Below are 16,113 nucleotides of genomic sequence, written 5' to 3'. Positions count from 1 at the left end.
TGGAAGCTAACAAATTTTATACCATTTTTCGGTCGACAAGCTTTCTGTTCATATCTCTGTTGTGCCATTCAAACGACATATCAATTCACTAGAAATATAATATATCTATTATAATTCTCTTATATATATATATATATATAATATATATATATATATATATATATATATATATATATATAATTTAATTATTATATATATATATAATCCACGAATTAAAATATATTTAAATTAAAAATCATATAAAATATCATATTTTATGAATTATATTTTTTTCATGTTTATTACATTTTTAAATAAAAATATTTCAAAATATTTAAGTGGAAGTCATGAAAAATTGTAGCATTCATTACATTAATAATTCTATTTCTCGATCTTCTTTCAAAATGACTACAAGTGGAAGTTATGTATAATACAGAACTTAAGTTGTGTCTATCTGTTGTGTTGTGTAAGTTTGTTCAATGAGCCTTCAATTCTCGTTATCTTTGTCCAGAATTAATAAAGCTTTTCAACTCGAGTAATTTCTTCCACAGGTAATTTAAGGTATCAGTGAGTAACTACGTTCTGTCAAAGAACAACAAATCGTCCATTGAGAAACAGGATGACCGGAAATCACGGGTTGCAAATGATCAAGTTCATTGAATAGAGTTCAACCACGTTTTGGTCGCATACTTGCAAAGCTTATCATACAACATCATCTTCCAACCATGTTCATCAGAAGGTAATTTTAGTTTCCGGTGATACGCGTGCTTTTGATTATATTTTTAGCCATATTGGATATTGAGGTCATCAACATCATAAATTCAAAAAATATTCCTTCATTTTTAAATATTGAACAGTTTCAAAGTTCTTATTATTGATTTTTTAATTACGCCTATTCTTTTATGTAAATTCAATGAATTCATTTCTTATCACTTCAATTGAAATTATGTAGAAAAAATAATTATGATGACTTGAATAATTTAATCAATTAAATTCGTTTTTATTTTTTTCTTTAAATCGAGTATAAATGTTATACAAACTAAATTCTATTTTTTATTTTTTTATGAATCTATTTTATAATAGAATATTTCTGAATATCCATTTTTTATTTTTATTTGTAAATCTTAATTTATATATAATATATATTTAATATATTTGAAGGCCAACATTTTTATCTCCAGTTTACAATAGTTTAATTCTATTGAAATGCATTACTTTTTAAACTCTTTTTAAAAATGCTTGTTTGTTTTTTAATATTTAATATTAAAAAATCCTCTATTTTCTATTTTACGATAGATATAATTAAAAAATAGTCTTTGAGAAGAAAAATAGATTAAAGTTTTGAACTTTATAATCATGCAAAAACTTTATTTTTAAAAAACTTAAAAATTAATAAAGATAAGATTAGCAATGATTACTTCAATCATTTTCTTACGTGATTATTTTGGTGATAAAAAGAATTATTGTTAACTTGTGATGTAATAAATTAAAATCATATAGAACATCAAGTTTATTTATAAAAGTACTAAACATTTAATTGAAAACATTTCTCAATATTTATTTTAAGCATGCAATAAATGTTATTTACAAATAAATTTTCATACTATAATTTTATAATTTTCATTATAATTTAAAAAAAAAATTTGATTTTATTTTAACTAGAAGAAAAGAGGTTAAGAATTTAAAATCCAATTCAAAATATCTAAAGTGGTATCAAAGAAAATAAAAGTCATCGTAAATATAAATATAATAAATAATAGTAAAGAGTATTTTAACATCATCATATTCGTTGATACTGTATTTCTAAACTTTTACGTTTATTTATAGAGGATTAACATATCACTTGCCTATCATCATTATAGCTTCTATATATAATATTTTAAATAAAATTTATTTAATATATTATTTTAAGATTTTTAAAACATAATTTTTGATTTTATTAATTTTTACGAAAGAATGTACTTAATTCATATTTTAAATAACAATCAAAATTTGGGGATTTCAATTATTCGAATATTTAAAAGAACACCGATTTGATTTCGTTCGATAGCCAATCAAAGTCACGCAGATCTTCACTGAACCAATCAACGTCAATCAATAACACCGCGCGCTTTTTCCGAGGCGTCATAAATCAATCAGTCATCGACGCTTATTATGTGATATGCTTTTCTAAAAATGCGAGTTAAATAAAAAAAATTAGGCGGTCATAAATAAAACGCATCCAGGGAACGCGACCGTCTTCTCAACCCCGTGGCGCGTAACTGAGTTTCTTCGTGATACACAGGGACATAGTGGCGGTGGAGGTGGAATAGACACAGTTAGAGGTTATGGCGGTAGTAGTAGACCAGAAAAGAAAATTGACAATTTTATTGTTAATGTTTCTGTGTTTCATCTAAGTTGATTGCATATCGAAATAAATTCTTTGAAAATGAAGGTAAAAATTAAAAAATTTGAAATATTGAATTATTATATCTTATTTATATTATAACAATTATATATATTTTCGTTATAATTCATATTGAATTTTCAATCTTATTAATTAAATTTTAAATTTTAATAGTATATCTGTATTAAATCTATATTGTTTGAAGCATTGATAAATATGTAATAAATATATATGTACTTTAAATTATCTTAAAATAATCTTATTTAATTAATTTTTGTTTAAAAAAGCTTTAATTTATAATTATTCAAATTATTGATTATATGCTGCGGTAGCATTTCTTCGTGAGCATTTTACGAGATTTGTAATTGGATAAGCGTGCTATAAGTGAGAATTCAATGACTTGTCTATATGTATAAGTGATAAAAGTCGATGCATATGAAATATACTATGTAGATGTAAGTATGTGAGGTAGTTAGTAAGTAATAAGTAGTACAAATTACTTTAGTATCCTCTCGACAAAATTAAGAGTTTTATTCCGTCTCTGGAACTTTTCATGATACTTTGAATTCTTCGGCATGAAAAAACTTTATATTTTTTTTCCCTTTTGTTAATGTGATCAAATGTTCAACTACAATTCGTATAATGAACGTTGCATTTTAAAAAAACTTGTATATATATTGTTACAAAATCATTGCGCAATTATTGAAAATATGAGTTAAATCTCATTAACTTAAAGAATATTTTTTAAATAGATTTTAATTACAAAAGGAATTTGTTTTATTGGGACAATATTATTACAATGACTATCGTATTTTTTTTTTGTTACTAAACATTTTATATGATGTTTCTTTTTCTTAGGAAAATTCGAAAAAGTAATCGATGTAATTAACTACACGCATGCGTGTACATAATAATGACGAAAATAGAAAACTCTATTTCTTTTTTAACACTTTATTTATAACACCATCTCTCTATTTATATCAGTACAAAAGTCTCTGGAAGTCATTTTATCTGAATCATCAGATTCTACGAGGAATTATCCATTTCATTTTTTAAACAAAATAAAAGAGGTATGATCATTTAAATATGATTATATATATTAAAATTAAAAAAAATACAATTATATTATATTAATTTTTTTTTTAATTCAATCATATATAATTAATTGAAAATATATACATATTTATAGAATATAAATCATCGAAATAAACTATTTATTCAATATTCTATTAATCGAATCAAAAGCGAGTATTTGTTATTCCATTCGACGTTAGATAGGATCGGATTACTACCAAGACTAACTAGACAAATGGATCTGCGCATTTTTCCTTCTCCTTTTCGCGCAAGGTGGTTATATTCCATATTTGTACGTGTATGCGTCGTAAGTTCGTTTGAAGTGAAAAATCGGATTTCTCTGCAAGTTTCTAGGAATTCAATTTTATAGCAAAATATATCTTTCGTGTTTGATTTTCTTTTATATAATAAAGTTGAAAAATAATATAGTTTTTCCAAGATATATACACTTTTTAATTTTTTCTTAAATTATTATTTTATTATTAAAAATTATATCATGTATACTACATGATACAGATAAATCGATACGAAAAAATTTTTAAATATAATAAATAATTTCAGTTTTATTCTTATTCTAATTTCTAATTAATGTATATAAAAGATGCATGATAAGTCATTGACATAAAAGGATTATTAATTGTGTCGCGAAACTGAATGAATCATGACTAGACAATAACACCAAGAATATAAATTTACATTAGCCTGAATACGTCACACTAGTGTGGATGATTACACATTCATACTACTAAATATTTAATAATTTAATGTGATTAAAAGTATATGAGAAACCAATAATATAAATATGAATTTTCTTATCAAGTAATAAAATTAAAAAAAAAATTAACGATTTTTTCTAATAAATTTTTTTATATCTTGAGAAACTTTTTAGTATCTTGCAATAGAATTACAATTAATTGGTTAATAAAATTCAATTGGCTTCATTGTATAGCACGTCTTACATATATTACATACTATATGTATGTAATGTAGTAGTTAATTTGGTATGATAACTCAGGTAGTTTCCAGGTAGGGGAACATAAAAAGTTGTTAGGATCTTGTGATGAATAGTGGAATCCAATTAAAAAGATATATAGTTTTTTTCATATGGTATATATTTAATATAAAATTTATTCAATATTTTATATTAAATATGTAATAATGTTATATATTAACATGATATAAATACATATTTGATTAAAGAATTATCTTAAATTTTTTTAATATATTTTAATAAATTTTTTAAATATATCTTTGTAAAAAAAAGAAAAAATCAATATGAGATGGAGAAAAATTATTAATTATATATATTTGTGTTTCTTTTATCTGAAACATTTCTGTTATACTCCAATATTAATTTTCCGAATCACAATATCAACGTTAACGAACTCCGTCGTATTTGTGCTAAGCTACATATGCTTTGATCGACAGAAATGATTAGTTATTTGTACGTGATATTGATTAAATAATAACTACTCTAGTGGCATTCATAGCCACTAGATTTGAAAAGTTATTTATCACTTCAATATCGTAAATTTTAATTACTTGTATTAATTTCTGCAAAATTTAAAATTTTAAATAATTTTTACAAATTGAATATATTTTTAAGTCTTAATCTTTACAAATGAATTATGTTTTTATGTTTTTCATATTATCTATATTTAAAAAAAGAAAAAACAAAAAACAATGATTTCCATATGTTTAAAGAAGCATATTTTTAAATATTTTTTTAATTATATTTAATATTACAAAAAATAATTTGTATACAATTTATATTTGGAATTACATATTAATGAATACATGTTAATTTTTATACAATATATCAATTTTAAGCTGATCAATTCATAGAAAATGATGTATTATTCGTTCTAAATGTGTTTCTGTTCGATTGAGTCCATGGTTCTAATATTGCTCGTATTATTATATATATGAACCATATAACAAAAACAAATCCAAGAAACATAAAGATTCCATAACTGTAAATAAATTGATATTATATGCTCTTAATATTAATTACCAAAATAACTAACATAGTATTAATAAAAAATATTAATTAAGAATATACTTTGTAAACCAAGTAATAAATGATCCAAGACTTATGGGTACAAGTAAGCTATAATTAGCTAGTGGTCGCAAACTCAATCGAGGTGGAATACGTTCCTCATATCCGCAGGAAAGTCCATTTTGCGTTCGTTTTGGCAATTTCACAATTTTTGTTGGTGGTTGTAATATTTGTCGATAAATGTTTCCGAAAAAACCACTTTCATGGTACATTCTAGTTATCTTGTGCCGATACTATTCAAAATACATGATTATAATTATAAAGATGTTTGAGTCAAAAATTAAAATAATATGATTTTTCTAATATATTATTGAAAAAATATTTACTTTTACGTTTATATATGTACAAAGTTTATAAAAATTCCTAACAAGTAATGCACATTCGTTACTTCGAATTGGTTGTAATTCTGGATCACCCATATATTCGATATATTGACATGTTTGTCTATCTTTTTGAATAGGTACAAATACACCTGGTTTACTTGTATCTAAACTAGAGTCCATCTAAAGAATTAATAAGTTAGAACTTTTCTACTAATAACAATTGACAAACAAACAATTTTTTTATTAACCTGTGATTGACTATGATAAAAAGATGTTGATAAAATACTTTCATGGTATTCTTCATCAGCTTCAATAGCTACCTGAGGAATGTCTTCTACTTTAATCTAAAAATTCTATTTATTAAAATCAAATCAAATTATTAAAATCTAAAAATATTTTTCATTTCTTATTACCTCGAAGATTTCAATTAATTGTTGTTGTGCATTTGCTAAATAAATAGGAACACGACGTCTTTCTTCTATACTAACATCATCTGAAGAATAATCCTCGCCATAAAAGAATTCCCATAATGCTAAAAAAAATCGTCTACTTTTTCGTTTTTTTTCTAATGCATCGATTAAACTAGTTGCTGTTAAATATGCTTGTTTAATTGTACTTAATAGACATACGACCTAAGAAAAAATTAAAAAATAATTAAATATCTCATATATATTATATATATATATATATATGTATATATACTTTATATTTACTTGTGATACAGTAGACATAGAAAACATTGGTACATATTGATAAGTTGGTCCTTCTAGTTCCGAAATTTGTTGTCGTACAATTGAAGCCCATTGATTTGTAGTTACACATCGATTTCTACTTAGTCCAACATCATCCATATGACTTTCTATTTCGCATATTATTTTTGCTAGATGTGGTTGTGAAAAAACCTATAAATATGATTTTTTTTTAAATTTCCTAAATAATAATATATAAGTCAAATATTTGAAAAAAATTAATGTACTTTTGTAACTCTGAATAACATTAATGCATTTTTTGGAGCTACAAGATCTGTTCTCATAAATCGTGGAAGTAATTGTTGGAATATTGCTGAATATGCTAATAAATTATGTGCAATAAAAGGCATCCATCTATTTGGATCATGTATCTTTCCTCTTTCTTCTTCTTCAGATTTACTATAAAAAAGTAAAATAATTTCTAATTGTAATTTATTAATAGATTTTTATTATATACTTACCCTTCTTTTGTGTATGTTATACTAGGAAAGTATCTCCATGGTTGAATAAAGCTTAACCATGCTTCAAGAATTAATCTAAAGGAACTATCTAGAGGCCAATGATGTATAGCTTTTCGAAGAAATGTATAGATTTTGCCTTGGACGGAAGGCAAAATAATTCTGTAAATAATATTTTTAACAAAACCTTGTGATATTAATATTTAATTATTGTTTAACTTTTTCTTTAATATTAATATACCGTTTAAGTTCATCCATTGCACTTTTGTCGCCTGTGGCACTATTTGCAAATTCATGCAAAGTCTTTATAAACGCTCGAACTAAACGTATATGTTCTCCAGAATGAATACTGTGCTGTAATTACAATTATATATAAATATATTTTATAAGAAAATTTTTATACATATACTTACTCGGCGCGGTACGGATGCAGGATATGATGTGCTTAAAGGTGAACATAATTTATCATCTTCTATGTATTCTACCCAAAAATCAAGAAATACTTGAACTACAGTTTCACTTCTCCAAACTTGTGGCAAACATTGTTGCTGCGGTACGGTTGATGTGGAAGTCGGAGATCCTGGCGATAATATCGATGTTCTCAAAAGTCGTGGTGTTTGCATTCTATAATAATTTCTAATTATAATTTTTCATTTACTGTTAAATAATTCTAAAATCATTATAATTTTATTTTTGTATTTTTTATTAATTTATTCATTGTTAAATATTTAAAAAATACCTTTTAGATTCAGGTGATTGTACAAGTTTTCGTTGAGGAGTTTTCCTGATGTATGGACTAATTATTGGCAAAACAGGGGAATTATCTCTAGGTAAAAAATGATATAAGTAACAATGTGCTAATTGAACATAAACAGTTTCCCAATTAATCCAGACATTTTCCTGCTGCTGTACTTGTAACCATGGATTTGTTAAATGATATGCAAAATGGAAAATGTAATATTCAAAGGGGTATGTATCATTGTTAAGGATTTATTTTATATGAATTTAAAAAAATAAATTTATTGAATTATTGAATTATTAAAATATTAAAGTATTAAATCAAAGGATACTCATATTTAGAGCAGATACACAACGTGTACTTTGATCATCTCTGATTTTGTCTAGATAAAATGGTGGTATTACTCCTTCCTCTAACATTAAACGTATTTTTGCCTAAAATGAAAAGAATATATGAAATTAAATTTTATTAATTTTTTTTAATTTTATTAATATACAAATCTATTTTTTACATACTGGTAAAAATGAAACTGGGAAGTTATATTTTAAATAACAATCTGGTAATAATTTATAACATAGTGAAAAGACAGGTCCTTGTGGATTAAGAAAATTACAAAGTGTTTCATATTCTTGAGCATTTTTCTTAAAAGTAATGCTATGTAAACCCCAACCAATATTGTCAGTAATCCCAAATAACGAATCTATTAATATTGAAAATACATGTTGTAATTCTGTTGTGCTTGATTCATCTATTAACATTGCTATTTCCTTGCATCTTTGCACCAATGGCATGTTTAAGTATCTTTGTAGTCTGATCTGCATATTAATTATATGAACTAAATTAGATAGTTGTGTAGAATAAAATAAAATTAAATTAAATTGTTAATTTAAATTAAAACATTTAATATAATTTTTCATTTAATATTCTACGTAAAAAAATCGAAATATATCTTATCTCTTATTGTTATTCTATTTACAATGTGCAATATATTTGTTTAATACAGTTTCATAAAAATAAAACATGTACAATATTTTATATATTAATTTATTTATAAAAAATGATACAGTTTAATTAATTACAAAACTAATTGCATTGTTTTAATAAATAAATATTTGTAAAGTCTCTTTAAAGAAGCCGGTTAACGAATTTTAGGTTAAGTATAGGTTATGTTTTCACAAAAAAATATATACATCTGATTAATAAAAATATGATACACGTGTGCAATACCGTAGCAACGTCTGAAGATGCAGCCATATTTGTATTTATTTGTGTTTTCACAAATTGCTAAAAGTAACATTTAAAAAAGTTTACTGACAATTTACTGACTAATTCACGCCATACACACAATTTTAGTAATAATGTTTACCACTACAAGAAATTTTTTCCTAGGAAAAAATAGAGAATTTCTTAATTTTAAAATATATTATTTATAGAAATCATAAAATTATAAATAAGAAATTATAAAATCAACTGCATTGCTTTTTTTTTTATATAAAAATTCTTTAATTTGTATCATTTCAATATCATTTTCTTTTACATTCTATTCAATCATTTGTAAAGTGATTCATTCAATATTCGCGTTATTGCTTTGTAAAATTCATACGATAATTAGCAATTCATTATCAAATAAAATTAAATTATTTATTGTTTTCTTTGACCACATGAATAAATTCCAGGTTTGTAAGTCGGTAAAAATGGCATGTAATGTGTCCATTTCCATCTAAAAAAAACATTGAAACTTGAAAAAATCAATTAAATATTTAAGTTTTAATAAAATATAGAAGTTCTAAAAAAAAGTATTATGAAAAAGAAAAAAGACCTTCGTAAAATATCCATTCCAAATGGAAAATCAAACGTATTGGATATATGCTCTTGATCCCCTTTTTCGTCTTTTGCAGTATTTAATTCCATTTCATTTGACCAAGCAATGAGTCCACGTTCCTCAGGTGTACCTTACGATTAGATAATTAATAGCAATAAATAAAAAAAACATGTTATTATTTTATAAGTAAAAACACATTAACATTTATATATGAAAAGTTTTTTTATGAATTATACCTGGTATAATATTATCTAATAAACATCCCACAACACCTCCAACTAAGATAGTTGTGCTAAATAATACTGTAACTACACTATCGAATATTTCGTTCCCAGTTTGTATTACTCCTGGATGATTGATCATCCATTTTGATAAAACCTGAAAATTTACAGAAATAATTTAATTATCTTTTTATATAAAATTAACTTAAAGTACTATTCAACTATTAATTGTGAATTTTTATTTTCTTTCTTTATTAATCGTATATTTTTTAAAAGTTAATGTGCTAAATATTTTATTAATAATTATTTTACCAGTGGGAAAAAAATGGAAAATCCAAGAATATATAAATTCCTTGCAGAATTTAAATTTACATATTGTAATGCAGAAAGACCTAAAACATATTATTCTTAATTTCTTTTTTAATTTTCCTTTTAAATTAATTTTATTTGAAAAATATATTATGATATACCGAAGGCGCAGATCATCCCAAACATTATACAAAATATTCCGCCGACTATGGGCTCAGGAATGATGATAAAAACAGCGCCAAATTTACTAATCAATCCTTGAAGGATCATTAATCCACACGCCCATTGAATAACTCTGCGACTGCCAACTTTCGTAACGCCTGATAATATATCATTTAAATAAGTTCCAGCTCAAAGTATTTTTATACTTATGAACGTTAAAAAAATATTATTCAATACATATAGACTACAATTCAAGAATATTATATAACTTACCAATAGTTCCTACATTTTCTCCAAACGTGTTTGTACCATTTCCACTTCCCCAAAGACCAGCTAACATTGTTCCAAGGCCTTCCATACCAATACCTCGATTAATAGCGTGAATTGGAGGAGGAGGAGCTCCTAAAAATAAAATTTTTTATATTTTATCATTATTTAAAAACTTCTAATTATTTAAAAATTTTTTTAATTTTTTAAATTAACAAATTTTTTATTTTATAATCAATTTAAAATTTGATATTTTTTATTATTTATTTTATTTATTATTTATTTATTATATTGATGTTATAATTGTTACATACCACACATTCTAGATGTTGTTGGATAGTAACTGATAGATTCCACTGTACATGCCAATACACCAGCTAACATGCCAAGTACACCAGATAAAGATACAGTGGGTGTACCCCATTGACCAGGATAAGGAAATCGGAACCATGGAGAATCATTGATAATCTTTAATTTACTATCTGCTCTGGCTGGATGACCAACTGGTAAAATATCCGTTACGGTTAAAATCGTGCAAATTATCCACATGACTATTATAGTTAACAGTACCTAAAATAGAAGAAAGTGAAAATAAAAGATGATATAAAATAGAAAAAACTAATATCATCGATATCAAAAATATAGATACAAATAAAATTTAAAAGAAAATTAAATAATAAAAAAAAGAAGTAATCAGGAATAAAAACTTGTGCCATTTTTATTAAGTTCATATTTATTATATAATTACCGGGAATAGTTTAAATAATTCAAACCACACGACTCTAATTCCTTGACCCTTACGGTACATTAATACCGGGAATGGCACATTAACAAGTATTTGAGAATACAATGTTAACATCAGTATTGTTCTGTAAAAGATTAATACACGAGAGGAAATATGTAAAAGTTTTTTGTGACAAGAACTAAATTTTATTAATTAAATTATTTGTTCAGAATTATTCAAATAAGGATAATTTAATTAAGAATTATCGGATATCATTTTTTTATAAAGAAAAAAAATAATATGCATTTACCCAGCTGCGATACCCCAATGTTTAGATGCAGCATCAGCTGCATTCTCAAAAAGGGATATTCCAACCAGGGAGACAGTTGGCACAATAGTCAATGGTGTAATAAATTTCAATAAATATCCAATAATACCTATTTCAAAAATTACATTAGAGAAGGAAGATTTAATGTTCAAATAATAATTTAAATACAATACCTCCAAATCCAACTATTACTTGAAACAAAGAGGATACAGCAATTGCTCCTGAAAGTTCTCTCATTCTGATTTGCCATATTTCTGTACGATTAGCAGAGGATAATTCATTTAAAATCTCTGGTGGCGGACACTTCCATTGTGGTAAACTTAAGATTGCAAGAGTTGGGACTAAAAAAGAAATGGTTCCTCCTTGAACAAGAGGTAATCTATAATAAAGAATAAAAAAAATAAATATTATTATTATGATTTATTAATTATTAAAGTATATAAATATTAAAGAAATGTTACAGAATAAAAATATAATAGTGAAAAATATATATAAATATAATATGTAAATACTAAAGTATTGCAGCATAAGAATAGATTGAAATATTCGAATTTAAAGAATGATTGCTTAAATGTTATATAAATATTAGATTTTTAGAATGTAAAAATACTAGAATAATAAAATAATTATAGTAAAATAATATCGAAAAATATTGAAACATTGAAATATAAAGTATACTATATTATTAATGTATTTAGAAACAATATAAAATTCTAAAATATCAAAAGAATTATGTAGAATTAATGAATATGTATCTCTATGACTTAAAAGTCAAATTATGATATGATATATATATTTACAATAAATAAAAAAATGATTTTTTTCAAATTAAGTAAATAAAATTCCGTCTTCATTTTAAGTCATGAAATTTGTAAGTAAAAACAGAACATTATTATTTCTCAGAAACTGTTAAATATCGTTAACGATCCGTAAATCTTTTTAAACAAGATAATTCTCGGCAATAAAACAACGAAAATTAGCATTAGAACTAGGCATAGACAAGTTATCAAGCATAAACATATAAATATCGATTACGAAGGTTTTCGTATCCAACCTTGATTCTTAAAATTCAAACACTTTACTCCATTTATAGGCGAATTATAAACTTTACAATTACATAATAATAATAGTTTGGTATGAAATATCGCAACTATTAGCATTCTGATAAGATAATTGTTAAAAATATAATTAAAAACTACTATAAACTAAATATATATAAATTAAAAATGTTATAAATTAAAAAAATAAAAATCATTTTGACTTAAATTAAAAAAAGAAAAAAATTATACAAAAAAATGGTACAAATTTTTTTGAAAAATTAGCAAAAAATCTGTCTCTCATTTTCTAAAATTTAATAAATTAAAAAAGCTTTAAAAATATCTTTATTTTTATTAATTTTCTTAGGATTATGAATCATCAAATCGATTAATCAAATTGATTAATAAATATTTCATTAAATGGATTCTGGCCTGTAATAGTTTCATGTACATTTGCAAGTGCTATAAGTTATTTTAATTTAAAATTTATAACAATAATATCTAATACATAGTAAACACATTTCTCAAAATTTTGTAATTATAATCTTGCTGGAAATATTTGTAATTTTGATCGTGAGACTAAGCTGGAATTAACTGTTATATGTTGCTCGAGATATATATAATTGCGTGAAGTTGAATTCATGGTGCCTATTAGTCTTATCAACTTAATATTTTAGAATAATGCGCAACAATTTTTTTAATATGAGTTTTTAAAATGCGTGAAAACACTTTTAACTCCTTTTATGAATAGAGAGAGTTATAAATTTATGAAAGAATCAATTTTATTGGAGTAATTAAAAAAAATGCGATAATGATAAAATTAAATATGAATTACACATTTTTCAGATTGGTAAAGAAAAACTTATTAATTTAATGACCTGCATCCTATGGTAGTTTGAAAAAAAGTGACAAGTCCTGTAACGAAGATCATAGTGGAGATGATGTAACTTCTCGCTGGATCATCCTCTGCCATACATAGAGCTGGTGTTAAAATGAAAGGAATCGAGACTATTGCACCTATCATAGTTAAATAATGCTGGAAAACATAATATAATTAATTTTAAAAGAAATGTTAGTAAGAATGATTTTAACAGAAAAAATAAATTAAAACCTGGAATGAAAAAATTTTATTCCATATTTTTTAATTTATTTTTTTCATGTAAAATCATTATCTGACTGATTATATTATTATCATTTGATGTATAATTATAGATATACGATTATAAGTATATTGATCAACATTATTAGATAGAAGTCGAATAATCAAGATTTTGTAAATAGTAAAATAAATAGAAGAATTAACCGTTCTTATGCTTATTGTGTTATTTCAAACATGTTTATCTGAAATATAAACGATCTGAAATATCACGATAAAAGTAAAGAAAAGTACCTGTAAAGCCATAAATAAGCAAAGATACCAGGGTGGGACATCATCAATGCCATAGGTGAGATTCGTATTTCTGTTGTTAGTTTTATTCGGCGGTGTTAATGTTGAATTTCCTATATTCTAAAACAATAATCATATATATATATATGATATCATTAGATATATATATATATTAAATGTCATATATAAAAATTATCTAAATTCATTTATAATCGTATATTAATTCTGAAAAAATTAAATTTAAACTCAAATTTTTATAAGAGATTTTTTATATTTTATCTTTAAATAGGAAGATTTTTAATGACAGTATAATTTTTTTTTAAAGGAAATGTTTTTTATTTAATAATAATTCTAAAATGAGAATATATAGCTGCTATACACAATAGAATATACATAAATTTATTTTAATAATAAGAAACTAGATTATATAATTACATAGTAAAATAAACCGAGCAAAGATATATCTCATCGTTCTCATTAAAATAATAATATATATCTAATGATATTATTCAACAATTATACTATATACTATATATTAAACAATTATATTAAAGGAAACTATCACTTATTGATTTTTAGAAAAATTTTTTATTTAATCTCAAAAAAAATTTTTTAAATTATTTTTAATAATTTTAACAATTACCATTTTATTAACTTCTAATATTTTAAATTCCACTAAATAATAAAACATTAAATTAATTTAGAATTAATTATTATTAATTAATTAGAACTAATAGCTTTTAGTACAATTTTATTTTGTAGAATTAATAGTTTACTTTGTTTTTTTTTTCAAAATATGCATATATCGCGATATTATTTTTGTAATTATACTATTTTACTATGAATTTAAAATGTTGCGTAAAATCTGATTAATAAAAATGGATTTTTATAGGATCTATTTTTTTTTACTGGTAAAACAGAAATAATCATTCGATCTTGAATCTAATCACAATTTATTAGATTCATGACGTAGTTAGTATGTATTTTTAATGAATCGATTAGAATGTTATTTTTTTTTAGCTACACGATTATTGAGGATCACAATCAAATTTACATTTTGACAGATGATATTCAATGTTTCTTATGTTTTTTAATCATATTTATTATATTTAATTAAATATATTATTTAAAATAAAATATCAATAAAGAAAAAAATTTTTTTTATTTAAGAATAATTAATATTTAAAACTTTTACATTGCATAACTTGAATATATTGAATTAAATTACTAATCTGAAAAGTATTGATTTTTTTTCACATAATAATATAAATATTATTTGGAGTATAAAAATCATAATATATTTTCCAAAATGTAAATTAAAAATATTTTTATCATATATGCATACACACACATGAGAATATTAATAGAATATTTTTATGACTAGACATTAAATATAAAATAATTTTATAATTTAAATTTATATCAATTTAAATATTGTTATGTCATCTATATATTATGAATATATTAAATTTTTATATTTTTATCTTTTTAGATAAATGGGATTTAATTCTAGATCTAAATATTAAACAATAAGTGAAAATTTATGTTAAACAAAAGCATATAATGTTATTGAAGAATAAATTATTATATTCCTCTAATTCAAGCGCAATCGTTAAATTATATTCAATTGCTCGATGTGATCAAAATCTTTCTATTATAGAAATTCCAAACAATTAAAAATTTATTAAAAAAAGAAAAAACAAAAAATTATTAAATATTTAATATTGTACACATTACTTTCTCAATCACTTACCACCTCGGTCATCTGCATTCCATTTTCAGACATTTTGAAGTTATACTGAAGTTTATGGATAAAATTAATTTTTTTTACATTAATCTCAATTGTAATCAAAAATCCAAAGATATGAAAAACTTCAAACGAATCGCAAAAAGAATAATGGAAACGCTTTTTCACTTGATATCGCGCGTCCACGTTAAACGTTAGCGACAAACTGTGTCAATAGATATGATCGCTCCTTAATTTATCGCTAAATGACTGCTTAGAAACCAAGTATTAGCTGGATTATTTTTATTTTGACGACGATGGCGATCAAAGAAATATGAATGGAAATTAACAAGTAGAGGCGCG

General features: G+C 23.5%; 2 protein-coding genes and 2 long non-coding RNA genes across 7 annotated transcripts; 2 read left to right on the top strand and 2 right to left on the bottom strand.

Annotated features, from left to right (window-relative positions):
* Positions 1-314: 314 nt before the first annotated feature.
* LOC116415353 (uncharacterized) lies at positions 315-7,997 on the top strand. Of its 2 annotated transcripts, XR_015292430.1 has the most exons (5): positions 2,076-2,413; positions 3,224-3,435; positions 7,057-7,192; positions 7,775-7,858; positions 7,921-7,997. It is a non-coding gene; the product is annotated as an uncharacterized LOC116415353 (long non-coding RNA). The 2 variants fall into 2 exon arrangements; XR_004225969.2 differs by lacking the exons at positions 2,076-2,413; positions 3,224-3,435; positions 7,775-7,858; positions 7,921-7,997 and adding exons at positions 315-445; positions 531-718.
* LOC100863197 (sphingomyelin phosphodiesterase 4) lies at positions 5,159-9,120 on the bottom strand. Of its 2 annotated transcripts, none has more exons than XM_086909619.1 (14): positions 8,995-9,120; positions 8,283-8,582; positions 8,099-8,201; positions 7,768-7,999; positions 7,442-7,664; positions 7,270-7,382; positions 7,032-7,190; positions 6,798-6,969; positions 6,535-6,723; positions 6,235-6,453; positions 6,070-6,165; positions 5,825-6,001; positions 5,502-5,731; positions 5,159-5,412 (listed from the first exon to the last, which is right to left on the bottom strand). In XM_086909619.1, the coding sequence occupies exons 1-14, from the start codon at positions 9,019-9,021 to the stop codon at positions 5,274-5,276; spliced, it is 2,379 nt and encodes a 792-aa protein (XP_086765745.1). In that variant the 5' UTR covers positions 9,022-9,120; the 3' UTR covers positions 5,159-5,273. The 2 variants fall into 2 exon arrangements, with proteins under 2 accessions (XP_086765745.1, XP_012349090.1); XM_012493636.3 differs by having other exon boundaries at positions 7,442-7,652.
* On the bottom strand, positions 8,796-16,014 carry LOC100863314 (solute carrier family 23 member 1). 2 transcript variants are annotated; one of them, XM_003698708.4, is made up of 13 exons: positions 15,778-16,014; positions 14,028-14,144; positions 13,516-13,673; positions 11,774-11,979; positions 11,583-11,709; positions 11,297-11,417; positions 10,863-11,118; positions 10,555-10,683; positions 10,281-10,439; positions 10,123-10,202; positions 9,826-9,967; positions 9,587-9,719; positions 8,796-9,487 (listed from the first exon to the last, which is right to left on the bottom strand). In XM_003698708.4, exons 1-13 carry the CDS (start codon positions 15,808-15,810, stop codon positions 9,409-9,411), a joined length of 1,740 nt encoding a protein of 579 aa, XP_003698756.1. In that variant the 5' UTR covers positions 15,811-16,014; the 3' UTR covers positions 8,796-9,408. The 2 variants fall into 2 exon arrangements, with proteins under 2 accessions (XP_003698756.1, XP_086765746.1); XM_086909620.1 differs by lacking the exon at positions 13,516-13,673 and having other exon boundaries at positions 15,778-15,920.
* On the top strand, positions 11,846-13,944 carry LOC147657466 (uncharacterized). Its single transcript, XR_015292431.1, has 3 exons — positions 11,846-11,974; positions 13,484-13,708; positions 13,850-13,944. It is a non-coding gene; the product is annotated as an uncharacterized LOC147657466 (long non-coding RNA).
* Positions 16,015-16,113: the final 99 nt, after the last annotated feature.

The sequence above is a fragment of the Apis florea genome, unplaced genomic scaffold (assembly GCF_048593485.1).
Source record: "Apis florea isolate Af1SG1 unplaced genomic scaffold, ASM4859348v1 contig_3158_pilon, whole genome shotgun sequence".
Classification (NCBI taxonomy): Eukaryota; Metazoa; Arthropoda; class Insecta; order Hymenoptera; family Apidae; genus Apis; species Apis florea.
This window is presented reverse-complemented; position numbering and strand designations above follow the sequence as displayed.

Excerpts from the sequence above, each read along its gene's own strand:
- LOC100863314 (XM_003698708.4), bottom strand. The coding sequence starts at position 15,810 with ATGTCTGAAAATGGAATGCAGATGACCGAGGTG. Across the intron at positions 13,674-14,027 it reads GCTTATTTATGGCTTTACAG|CATTATTTAACTATGATAGG; the intron begins GTACTTTTCTTT and ends TATGTTTTCCAG. Across the intron at positions 11,119-11,296 it reads AATTATTTAAACTATTCCCG|GTACTGTTAACTATAATAGT; the intron begins GTAATTATATAA and ends CTTCTATTTTAG.
- LOC100863197 (XM_086909619.1), bottom strand. The coding sequence starts at position 9,021 with ATGGCTGCATCTTCAGACGTTGCTACG. Across the intron at positions 8,202-8,282 it reads TCCCAGTTTCATTTTTACCA|GCAAAAATACGTTTAATGTT; the intron begins GTATGTAAAAAA and ends TTTTCATTTTAG. Across the intron at positions 6,166-6,234 it reads AATTAATTGAAATCTTCGAG|ATTAAAGTAGAAGACATTCC; the intron begins GTAATAAGAAAT and ends TAGAATTTTTAG.